Raw genomic sequence first — 13743 nt, forward strand, 5'->3', positions numbered from 1 at the left:
ATCTTTCGTGCTTCCCTGAGGTTCGACCTTGGACTTGCTGCTTGTACTACCAGTTAGTATAAGTAGTTAGTTTGGTGATTTATAAATATTATTTGTCTAGCAAGGGTTTATGGGCGACGATAAAAACCGATCTAGCAACAAGTACCGAGAATTTTTTTAAATAATGCAGTTGAGAATGGTGGCAACAAAGCATATAAGGACTCAGGAGTACCTCTAATGGAATTCAGAACAATCTCACGGCCTCTCCAAGCCTTGTCATAACTTATTTTTGCACCATGATGCCTTCTCATATAGCTAACAACGTCACAAGGACGACATGGCACCTTGTCATTCATCCTAAAAAAAGGACTTCGTACACTCAGCAACAATCCAAGATGTTGCTTGCCTATGACCATCTTTAACAATATCAATAACACATTCATGGATATTTGTAAACTTTTGAACCACCCACACCCCACTTTTCTTATATAAATCATTGACTTATTGGTTCAAGTATGTTCATTGTAGGTCTCTGATTTTCAGTTCATGTGTTTCATTTAACATTACCATGAACTTTTATGCATGTTTTGGTTTGTAATGCACATTGTTGGTATTTGTATCTCCATTGTTGGTCTCTGATTTTCAATTCATTTGCTTCATTATATATTGCCTTGAATGAAATGACATCTTTTGGTTGCTGATTTCACATTACTATTTTTTGTATCTACATTGTTGTTTTCTGATTTACCATTATTCATGATATATTCTAAAATTTGAATTTCAATGAATGAACTTCATATCTCTAAGGGTGGACCCTATTCCTATTCATTGGCTTTTTTAAAAATAAATTTACATTGTTTGGTTAATACCTTTTTTTTTGTACATTGATTGATAATAGTACTTTGGTACTATTTATTTGGTTCATTGGATTGCCATATCCCCTGTTTTCAGGATTATTAACATTAGTTATTAGGTATTCTTTATTGGGTAGGTCTATTTCAAACTCATTAACTTTATTTGCTTGTTCTCAAATGGTCCCCTTAGCCTTTATTTGACATCAGTTGTGTTCTTTATATATAGGTATCACTTCCCTTCAACTTTAAAGACCTTCTCACTCCATCTAATTCCTAAATGCAATTGGTATGTCATTTCCCTCTTCCTCCCTTAGTTTCTTATCACGTGTCTTCACTCTTCATATTGTTTTTAGTTTCGTATAATACTAATATTTTCCCTTATACTTTGTTTTAGGATTAGACTTGTTAGAAAATAATCGCGTCCATCTTGTTTGCCCAACCTCTCTTGCTAGGGTTAAACTTTGTTTCTCCCTTTTGCTTTATATAAATATTTTGAAGGATGATTACAAATTTTTCATTTTTACTTGTGTTTTTACAGCTGCTAATCTCTACTTTTGTGTGCTCTTCTCTGGGTGGATAACTAGCATGCAACTTTAGTGGCTTGAGGTTCGTTAATGTGTGAGAATATGTTTATATAGATTTGTTTCTATAATAAAATAGAAAAGGTATGTGTAATGATGAACTTACTCGTGGACACATATTGTTTGTTTGTTTTTTTCAGTTTTTTGTTCATGATTACATCAGGTGGACACATATATTACTTATGTTTTTTTATAACATTTTTACCCATAATTACATCAACTATGAATCTTTACTATTTTTTGTTCATGATTACCCATGGTCCCTATTCTCATTCATTGGCTTTTTTTGTTCATACTTACACATTACCAATTACCAACCCAGTTTAAATAACATTTGTTTTTACTTAAAAATCACATTGAAGTCAATTACCAGCCCAGTTTAAAATGAATACAATGATTAAAAAAAAAAACAATTTTATAACAAAAAGTCAGAGTTATTAATAAAAATACATTACCATATTTTGAATTTTATAACAAAAATTCAAAGATAGTTTATTTCTCATTTTATGGCTATAAAGGGAAAATCATCAAAATATAGAAATTTTTATATATTTGTTTCAATAATAAAATAGAAAATGTATTTTTAATGACGAACATACATATTTTATGTTTTGTACAAGTCCAAATCCCCAACTATAGAAGTCCAAATCCAATTTATTATAGTATAATTATAAATATGATATAATTATTATGTGACCTATAGTTTACATTTTTGGAACAAGTCCAAATCCCCAACTATCTAATGGACCCACAGGAACTAGTTAGCATACTAATAGTTTTCGCAACCTCCCAACGTCAGTTATTTTTAGCACTATAGTTGTTACTGAATGACAGTAAGAGGATAGAAAATCTGTCACACGACAGTAGACATCGTATTAGACAGTTAGCATACTTTCGACTAATTCATGAGTTCGGTTTATGTTGTCGTCAAAGTACAAGAATGGATAGGAGATGTTTTGCCATTCTATATAATTTACTTAAGATGGTTAGAGGATTAGTTGAAACTAAAGTTGTAGATGTAGAGAAGATGGTTGCCATGTTCGTGCACATCTTAGCCCATGATGTTAAGAGTCGAATTGTTGGAAGAGAATTTGTACGGTCTGGTGAGACAATTTCTAGGCATTTCAACTCCATTTTATTAGTATTGCTACAATTACATGGAGTGTGGTTGAAAAAATCTGTGTCAATCAAAAACTAATGTATAGATCAGAGATAGAAATGGTTTGGGGTACAGTTCAACAAAACCAATGTTAGTTCGGTGTGACATTTTTGTTAGGTATAATGAGTACATGAATATTCCATACTTTGTTTTATCACAGAATTGTCTAGGTGCATTTGATGGTACGTACATCAAGGTAAATGTCAATGCCGCTAATCGCCCAAGGTATAGGATGAGGAAGGGTGAAATTGCAACAAATGTAATCGATGTTTGCTATACAAAAGGCGACTTCATATTCATCTTATCGGGGTGGGAAAGTTCTACAACCGATTCTCAAGTTCTCAAAGATGCAATATCACGACCTAACGGACTGAAGGTTTCGAAGTGTAACTAGTTACTCATACTATCTCTTCCTACTCATCATTTTATTACTAAGATAAGGTTTGAAACGGTTGGATATTGAATAGGGTATTATTATCTATGTGATGTCGGGTACCCAAATACGGAGGGTTTCTTGGCACCATATAGAGGCGAAAGATATCATCTTTCATAATGGCGTGGAGGAGGTAATGCACCAACAACTCCACGAGAATTCTTGAACATGAAGTCTTTTGCATGAAATGTCATTGAGAGAGTGTTTAGTTGTTGGAGGGTAAATGGGCAATCTTATGAGGAAAATCATACTACCCAGTGCAAATTCAATGTTGAACCATCATGGTGTGTTGCCCTTTGCACAATCTTATCAATAAGGAGATGAATAATAGTGAACTGGTCGAGGATTTAGATGAGGTTAACTCCAACTTTGCTACAAGTGAGGGCGATGAGATCAATTACATTGAGATTTCAAATGAATGGATCTAGTGGACGGATGAATTGGTAGAACATATGTTTTCTGAATGAGAGTTACGTAATGATTAGTATCTTTATACTTCTTCAATCAATTAGAACACTTATTTTTATTTGTCGTGTGTTATGAAAATTACTTGTTTTGGATTTCTCTTACTATCATTATGTTTACTATATTTTGTACTTTAGTTCATTAATTGTTTATAATTTTGAATGGTTTATCGTTTAATTGTATTAAAATATGTACATGTATATACTAGAATATCAAGTTTCTCTAGAGCCTTGAAGCACACTTGGACTAAAAAAGAAGAAGCAAAGCTTGTCAAGTGCTTTGTGGGCTTGGTCACATATGATGGATGGAGGTCGGATAATGAGATGTTTCGACCTGGGTACTTGGCACAATTACAATGTATGATGGCAAAAAAGTTGCCCGATTGTAATATCCAAGGATTATCGACTATAGATTGTCTGGTTAAATCCCTTAAAAAATTTTACCAAGCGATCATAGAAATGAGAGGACCAACTTGCAATGGATTCGAGTGGAATGAAGAATTACAATGCATCACAATAGAGTGGGAGACATTCGATGGATGGGTGAAGGTGAAATTTTTTCTAAATTGTTTCACGAATATTGGTAACCTAATCATAACATCCACTCTATTGTTCGCGTAGAGTCATCCTGTAGCAAAGAGGCTTCTACACAAGTTGTTCCCATACCATGCTGATTTGGCGTACGTCTTCGGCAAAGATAGAGCTACGGGAGCATAGTCAGAGACCTATCCGGACGTCGGGTATATTGTGCCAAACCATATGAATGATAGTGTCCCCATTGGTGAATCATAGGATCCAAACATCCCCACGATGTCTTGTCATGGAATGGACATGTCACGGGATGAGATGCATGGAACACGTACTGGTTGAAGCACTAAAGAAGTAAATGCTTCGAGAGGAAGTAAAAGGAAGCAAAGTGGATATCAATCTGAAACGACAGAGATTGTTAGGAATGTGATGGACTTTGCAAATGACCAATTGAAGGCGATTGCAGAATGACCAAAAGAGAAGCATGCAACAGAGGTCGAGCTGCGAGCGAAAATCGTGAGCCAACTCAAAGATATTCCTGAATTGCATAATCGACAGAGGGTGAAGCTTAAAATCATATTTCACAGTGTGCAAGATACAGAGAGCTTTTTATCCATTCCCCAAACCCTGAAGTTCAATTATTGCAACCTCCTCCTTGAAGAGAATATTTGATCAACTTTTGTTTTAGACTACTTTACATTACTGAACAATGATTACTTTTTCAATTATGCATTTAAATTCGTAGTAGATTTGTGTGTAATCTAGCTTGCCAATATTTTAATCATAAAATTATGAGTTAGTTATTTTGTTTTACATTTTTTGTACCTTCAAAAAAGAGAGCTCTACATAATGAAACATGAATTGCATACTAATGTAATGTACTTTTTTTTCATCCATGTTAACCAAGGGTCCCAAAGTGACAAAAAATGGTTAGCTTTTTTTTTACATAAATTAAAATCCAGTTAATTTTGTATAAATCAGTGGAACATAAAATTTAAATTATATTTTCAAAATATGATATTTCATATGCATAATTTTTTGTATTATAAAAAATAATCGCGTAAAGAAAATTATACACGATCTAAAATAACCTACATTCAAAATCCATGTACAATTATAATTCAGAATATAATAACATGCACTCCAAACACAAACTATTATAATGCAGACTAAAATAATCTACACCCTAAACAATGACTATTATAAACCAGACTATAGTAGTCTGAATCCTAAACACAAACTATAATAACACACAATTTATTATAACCCACAAACTATAATAACCACATACTATAATAACCTTCTCTGGATACAACCCATTTTGTAATACTATGGATACGACCCCCTTTGTAAACGTTAGGTGCCTTATTTTGGTAACACTTTGAATATGACCCACTTTGTAAATGTTACAAGTGATTTGATCCAAATCATTCATGTAGAGATATGTGAGTGGAGGTATCCTATACAATGAGTTTGTATAAGATTAGACCATAAAATATTTAATCTTTATTTGTAACACCATTGACTGAAGAGATTAATATTTCAAACGATAACCATATGTAACTTGATCGAAAGTCTGAGTAAGTTATGGACTTCTGCCTGTGAGGGACCATCCTTTAATTTAAATAGGTGAAAGTGGCCCGAGTCGCCGACTCGACGAGATCAAGTGGAGTATTGTTGAGAACATAGCTACACAAAATGAAATTCACTTCTTCTCGCCTTTAGGGTAAGTAGATGAGTTGTTCCCTTAAGTATTGACTCCGGGTCTTGAACAATAGGGCTCCACCCTCTTATTGGCCCCAGAGGGGCTGGGTTATGGTTGAACCATAAATAGATTGTTTATTAACGAGTTAGTGGCACTTAAGGAGTAAGAAGTAATTGTAGGGGTAAATGGTAATTTGACCCAACTATAAATACAAAACAACTCTTGAATGATCTATTTACTTGTGATGGTTTTATCAATGAACGCAAGGTACTCTACAATTTATAAGAGTGTAGTTATGGATCTTTAGTGGAGCGTCCCATATTTAATGAATGTTAATTAATTTAATTAAAGAGTTTAATTAATTAATCTCAGATCATTGAAGCTTATAATTGTAGGTCCATTAGGTCTTCTGCTAGCTCACAACGGGTAAAACAAGGACCAAATGTTTGAAATAACTTGAAATGTTCAAATTAACTAAGGGAATTTAAATTAATTGTATATGATACAATTAATACAATGTACATAGATACATTATAATATATAGTTAATTTTGAATGAGATTCAAAATTAATCTATATAATCTGAGAAATTTAATGTATTTGAATAAGATTCAAATAATTAAATAATATAAATTAGATTTATATTAAAAATATAAGTTAATATTAATTTGAATGAGATTCATAATAAAACTATAGGTCATGAGAGAAATGTGCATTTAAATTTAGTTTAAATGTTTAATTAACTAAATTAGTTATTTAGTTGAGTTTATTATCTTAATTTAATTTAATTAATAACTCCCCAGCAAGAGGGAGTGGAGAGGTAAGTAAATGCAGAGTGTCTACATATGTGGAGGGTTAATTTTTATGTGAAATTAACCTACTCTCTATCCCTCAAGAAACCTCTATCTCTCTCAATCTTTCTCTTAAGAAAAATATAGAGAAGAAGTTCTCTACCCAAAAGGAAAAAAATACCCTTCTTTAAAAAAAGGTTCCTGCATAACCTTTCCTTGCTAAGGGAAGCGTAGAAGACTCTTTTGGTGATGTCTTGTTTGTAAAAGAAGAGTTCATGTAATCAATCAATACTTGGAGAAGATTTAAAAAAATGTCTTCAAAGGTAGTCTTTTTTTCCCTACGTTTTTCTATATTTAACCATTGTATATGTTTTTCTTCTCTGTGTTATTGTTTGCAAATAAAAATTAATAGCAAAACGATTACTCGCTACTGTTACAGGATTTGATCGCTTCAATAAGTCAACTTTTCACGAGTTGTTCGTAGTTACAACTGGGTCAAATTACCATTTTATCCTTAAGTCAACTCTACAATTTATAATTTACAAAAGTGTAGCTATGGATCTTCAATAGAGTGCCTCATAGTTAATGAATGTTGATTAATTTAATTAAACAGTTTAATTAATTAATCTTGGATTATTGGAGCTTATAACTATAGGTCCATTAGGTCCCCCTGGTAGCTCACAACGAGTAAAACAAGGACCAAGAGTTTTGAAAGAATTTGAAAAGTTCAAATTGATTAAGGGAATGTATATAAGATGTATATGATACAATTAATATTATGTATTTAGATACATTAAAATATAAAGTTTATTTTGAATGAGATTAAAAAATTGAACTATATAATATGAGAGATCTAAATAATAAGAATGAGATTCATATTATAACTATAGGTTAAAATTAATTTGAATGGGATTCATATTATAAATATAGGTTAAAATTAATGTGAATGAGATTTGTTATATTCGTTATATATATATTTGTTTAAGACCCTTCACTTTTGTTTCTTGGGTTGTTTTGAAGTTGTCTTCGGTTTTGTCTCTGTGGATAATTGTCTCAAAAGTTGTTTTTCTAGTTGCCAACTTTGTAGAATATTTTTTTCCTTATTTAAATTATTATGCATATTATTCTCCCTGGGTTTTTTTCCTTTTCGATTATTCATCGATTATTTGTGGGGATATTTTCCATCTTTCTGTTATGCTATTTAAGCCTAAGAAGTCATTGTGCTAGGGTTGCCGCACATATTATTTTGTGAGTTCGTTGTGTGAGTTTTACAAAATACCCATTGCATTGCATTAAATTAAAGAAGAAGGTTTTGTTCTTTGTTTGTTGCAGTGTATTCTTCACTTGCTTTTATGGTGAGCGTTTCCATAATCACAAAGGTTTGTTGGTCTTAGGAGGAGCCTAAGACAAAGTTGATTGAGAAAGATTTCTCTATATTCAGGGTGCGCCTCTAAGTGATCAATTGGAGAATGGAGCATCGTAAACCTCTCTTCAACAATCAAATAAAATTTATAATTACCAATCACTACTACTTATACTACTATATAGTACAAGTGGCAAAATCGAGTCGATCCACAAGGAAACGTGAATGTAGTTTGAAGCTAATCAAGATTTCTAGCTAAAGTGGTAATGGGGGGGGGGGGGGGGGGGTGTTGGAGTGGATGAAAATTTAAAGCGAGGAAAATTAAGTAAAGTGCAAGAAAGTAAAATGGGCCTGGTTTAGAGAATAGGATTCACCCAATTGTTCGATTCTATCATCGGATTTCCATCAAAGAATTCTTGTGAATTAATGTGTCTAGCCTACTTGTCTGAAATCTGAGTCAAGCGCCCTAATGCATGAATTAATTTCTTAATTATAGTAGATGCTCGATAAACTGGGTTCGATAAGAGTCCATAAATACCAAAACATCCGCATTAAGCCTAGGGGATTTCACTAAGAAGATTAACCCAAGAAGCCCTTAAGTTACTAAATCGATTGTGTTCTTGAACTATCCTAGCAATACAATGTGGCAAAAGGGCTATCCTAGACCACCTCAAATTTACTCACAAGCATGCTTAGAAATTGCTAATCGCAATCAACATATTCAGAAAAACATATTATGCATTAATCCTTAGCTTAAGATAAGTTAAAACACACCCAATACTTGGATTAGCTACTTGAGATTTACATAATAACATGAAGCGCAACATGGATCAAACTCTAACTTAGAAAAGAATACATGGAGATTGGCCAAATCAAGCATACATTTTAAGCATTGAACATAAATTAAATCCAAGAACCACAAAAATTCCATGAAAATATTATAATTAAACATTAATTGTAAACCCCAAACCCTATTTTCCCTACTTAAGTATGATAATTAGTATTTTACTTAAATTTAGGTATAAGTTAAATGTAATGTTGTAGGGAAAGACTGGAGGATGATAAAGAGGAAGAAAAGTCTAAGTATTGTGAATTAAGGCTCTAGGGTAGCAAGGTGGTAATGGCACTTAGAAAGGACATTTGGCTAAGTGTGGAAGTTAAAAATGTCCATGCGTTGAAGGCCATGCGTTAAAGGTTGTTGAGGTGTATGACAGCCTTGTATACTAAGGTAGGATGAGTGCATTTTAAGCGTAAGGCATGGAGGAAATGACTAAGTATGACCGAGAATGGAACCATGCGTTAGCATAGACAATGTGTCAAGTAAAGGCCTTAAGAGGTTTGACGGGCAAGGAATAAGCGCGACATGGCACGAACGTCTAAGCAATGGCTATAATGTGAATTGGCTAGGTAAGGCAGCGTGCATTTGCTGGACGAGTTGCGTGGGCAGGCAAGACCATGCAATGGTGCTCGGCCTAGGCGATGGGCACAAAGGGCACCAATGTGTATGCTGACTAGTAAGTGGTACGGGGAAGCACAAGAAGTCCTTGGATGCATGGCTGAGGCTATGCGAGGGATAAGCAAAGGCCACGGGAAAGGGAAGTCATGCGATGACACTAGACCAAGCGATGAGCACATGATGCATTAAAGCTATGTGTTGGCCAAGGAATATGTGTTGAATGTGCCATGCGATGGTAAGATGATGAGTGAGCCTTGCATTGGTTAAAAGGTGATCACAGCTTAGTCACCCACTCTAGTAGGCCAACTGTTGAGATTAAGGGAACTAATCCCACTTAGTGGGTTGAGTTGGTAGTCTAAGAGTTATAAGAGGCATGCAGTGTTTTGTATAAAAAGGGGAAACATTAGTTTAGGAGCTCGGTTTGAGCTATTTACTCGTGCTATTGAAGTGATTCTAGAGCCATTTGAATGGAGGTTGAGTGTATTGAAATTATAGGGCTTTCAAAAGGAATCTCTAAGGAATTCAAGGTGAATCTGAAGAAATCCTCAAGAAGGTCAGGCTCTCAGATGAATCTAGGCCAGTAGAAAAGTTTGAATGTTTTCAGCCAAATCAAGGAGAATTCAAAGCTCAAGTTTTAAGGTAATTAAGTTAAGATGTTTCTAGACAAGTTTGTAGAAGGAAAATTTTCAATAAAAAGTTTGAAAAATAAGTTATTCAAGCTTAAATATGAATCTGGAATTTTGGTTTGAATAAGCAGGAAGTTGCTTAGGTTGAGCAAGCAAGTAGCTTGGAAGGCCAGACGATGACGTTGGTGATCACACGCACGGAGAGCTAAGTTGTATGCAAGGGATGTGCTGGGCTAGGCGCAAGGATGCACTGAGATGCGTTGGACCATGTGACGCATGCTAAACCCATAAGCGTAAGGGGTGTTGTATGGACGATAAGTTGTGCGGCGATGTGAGCGGGATTGTGCAAGAAAGCACGCGAGGCGCTGGGCGCAAGGTTACGTTGGGCGTGTGTTGGCACATGGTTGGATGAATGCATAGGGCATGCGTTGGCGTATGAGCTGATGGTTGTTGGCCGCATAGACTAAGTGTTATCACCCAAGGATTTTTTGAACTCACAAGAGAGGTATGCGTTAAGCTTGAAAGGGATGCTTTAAGTTAAATGTTAATCTTATTTAGGTGAGTTAGTCTCACATAGGGATTAAAGACAATGGTTTAACATGGTTATCATTTTCACAGGGTTAACACCAATAGGAAAGGCTTATCAACCCTAGGAGGAACGTCCGAGGCTGTGAGTGACAAAACTAAATGTTTTCCAATGTTTTAGTAACACATGCTTTACTTAAATGTTTAGACTCATGCTTGGTTATGCTTAAAGAATGTTTAAAACTATTTCCAAGCAAACTAGTTTTCATGAAGCATATTAATGCATGCTAGTTTAAAGAAGTTTATGAAAGCATGGCTTGAGTATTTCTATACTTAATTTTATAGAAGCATGCGTTGGAAGTCTTATGCTTAATAGTAATAATTTTTAAGCATATGTTTCTTATGCTTCATAAGTATGATTAAATTCAAATATGAGTTGTATGATGATTACTAGATCCTAATACCGAAGGACATTGTGAAGGTATCAGTGTAACAACCCAACCCCTAAGGACTTAAGCTAGACCTTTACTAACGCATCCTGCCGGTATAGTAGCTTCTCTTGTATTCGAACTGTGTTCATAAACTTCTGCCAGACCCAAATCCCCAAGCTTAGCATTGAACTCCGCATCAAGCAATATATTGCAAGTCTTCACATTTCTTTCTTTGAATTGAATTGCCTCTCACATTCTTCATTCAGATAAGTAAGAGCAGAAGCAACCCCCACACACATTCAAATGAGATCCTTCCTGAACGAAAGTATTACAATCTCTGAAATGAGGTAAATTGGGAGGAAAGAATCAGTGCCGAAATAGGCTCCATAGTCATTGGATTTGTTCGTACCATTCTTTCATCGATCACTGCTGGGTCGGTTGGTGATTCACCCTAAAAAAAGCATCGAGAAAGGTCAAGCATATATGTTTTATGAAATGATCAGCGGTCTCATTTATGCTATGCCCTCCTACAGTGGTTGCCAAAGTTCCGAGTGAACCTGAAATAAGCCATGGACTTGGATCTACCAAATGATAAGAATGCCTCTGAGATTCAATCATAAACCACTTTGCCTCGCCCTTATGTAGTAAAGAAAGCAAGTGACGCGGGCTAAGCTTCCATTCGAAGTAAGGTAAGAGGATTCGAGCACCATCTTCAACTCTTCTTGGGATCCGATGTTTTTCGAGAAAAGGTCTGATCCATTAATATCATGATTGGGTCGACCAGGCCAGATCATGAGTGAAATATCATGATCGGGTCGACCAGGCTAGATCATGAGTGAATAGAAAATCGAAAACGTACATAGCAGTCCCATCTGAAATACTTGGAATAATTCTACAACTTTTACTAGGAGTAGCCTTTTTAGTGCTAGCTGAACGTAAAGTAATGGCTTTTGTGCAACGTCGAAAGGGTCCTGATGTAGTGGGATCATTCGGATTGTTACAACCTCTAGCAGATGGTTTGAAATTGATTCTAAAAGAACCTCTTTCACCAAGTAGTGCAAATTTCTCCCTTTTTAGAATGGCTCTAGTGGCAACATTTATGTTAAGTATGGTCGCTCGGGCCGTTGTACCTTTTGATTATGGTATGGTATTGTCAGATTCGAACATAGGGCTACTTTATTTGTTTGCCATATCTTCGCTAGGTGTTTATGGAATTATTATAGTAGGTTGGTCTAGTAATTAGGGGGCGGTCGTTCGATCGCCTATGATACTAGGACCAATAGGTAAAAAATGGGTTTGTGCCACAGGTGTTGAACGATCTACTCTACACAGGTGTGGGCTTACAACGCTAGGGCTCATAAACCCTTTCTTTCATTCATCAATAGGGCCCTGGTCGGTCACTTTTCCGGGCCGGGATTGATAAGTGGAAGTCATAAAAAAGAGATCTTTCTCTTCGTACCTCATATCAAGAGGAAGGGTATTAAGTTGGCCTATATATAAATATATATTATATATAAAAAGATTCGTTGTCTTTTAACCGTCTGTTCTTCTTTGTCAATGCTACGTTGGACCTAAAGGAAAAGGCGCTACTTAGCCCTACATTAGTAGAAGTAAGCGGCTCAAGATGGGACGGCTAGTGGTATCAGAACTTCGTCCGCGTTGTTGGGCTACCAATGGATGATTTGATCTGAAAGCATAGAACATCTAGTTGATCCGATCTTGATAGTTGTTTGTAGTTCCTACTAGTATCTATTAGTAAGCTATGAAAGGTAGGCAATCCATTCAAGTTAGTTATAGCCTGTAGTCTAATATGCCAACAATCGTAGGCTAATGGTACAGGCAATAACCGACCTTATTGTCTGCGCCAACTGCCATTTAGCTAATAAGCCCGTGGATATCGAGGTTCCACAAGTGGTACTTCCTGAAACAAGTTCGAATTTAAAGCAGTTGTTCGAATTCCTTATGATATGCAACTGAAACAAGTTCTTGCGAATGGTAAAAAGGGTCGCAATGGTGTAGGGCGTTAGAGGCTGTTGCCTCGTGGCCAACTTGAAGGGGCTGAAGTTCGACGCAGAGCTTTTTGGTTGTTAAGTTATAGCAGCACTGAGCAACATCCAACAGCTCCAGTCCTACAGGTTTCCACTAAAGTGCCTTAAGTAGCCCTCGAAGAGTCCGTTTATTCTCCCCATCTTCGCTTGTAACACAGCCACTTAGCTTGACGAGCGAATCGTTATCTTTTATCGAAGAATGCGAGATGAGCGCTCCCTGATTGGAGTCTTCCCTCCAAGACTAAGAGACAAGTAGGTCAAGAACACAAAGTCATAACATCGACTTACCAATCGCCTACCATGTCTCCTCTGTTTTTGGATTTCACTTTCCCTTGCTTCGACACCGTGTTTTGGCTTGACTTCCAGGTAGAAGGGAGTTTCTTTCCCACCGAGGGAAATGATGGGACTGATTCTTTCCTCCCTGATGGGGGATGCATGCTGGCTGATGTGACTCGATATACAGCCACCACTATGGAGCCTTATAGCACGCTTCAATTTCTGGAATCTTTTCCAACTACTGTGACGAAAGAAAGCAAAGAAACTCAGCTTCTTGCAGGTCCCAATAAGCGAGTAACTAAGACTACTCGTCTTGGAAAGCCTCACTTTTTCAGCGAAGACAAGAACCGATTCAATCAATTGAAATCAATGCGACTTCGTCCCACCAGGAAGGAATATTCTGAGGCGGGATATGTCGTCAGTGTAGAAAAAGAATCTTCTCATTCAGAAAATACCCTCTTATGTGCGAGACGACCCACCTCACACTCCCCCCCTTCTCTAATGCGCATATTGAGACTGAGCTTG

The 13743-nt window shown here is 35.9% G+C and overlaps 1 protein-coding gene across 1 annotated transcript; it reads left to right on the top strand.

Moving 5' to 3' along the window:
• The first annotated feature begins 2354 nt into the window (after positions 1–2354).
• Positions 2355–3172, top strand: LOC150035559 (uncharacterized). Its single transcript, XM_090314351.1, has 3 exons — positions 2355–2507; positions 2620–2949; positions 3041–3172. Exons 1-3 carry the CDS (start codon positions 2355–2357, stop codon positions 3170–3172), a joined length of 615 nt encoding a protein of 204 aa, XP_090170477.1.
• The last annotated feature ends 10571 nt before the right edge of the window (positions 3173–13743 follow it).

Source organism: Benincasa hispida, chromosome 6, assembly GCF_027475165.1.
Source record: "Benincasa hispida cultivar pf3 chromosome 6, pf3_genome.v1.1, whole genome shotgun sequence".
Lineage (NCBI taxonomy): Eukaryota > Viridiplantae > Streptophyta > Magnoliopsida > Cucurbitales > Cucurbitaceae > Benincasa > Benincasa hispida.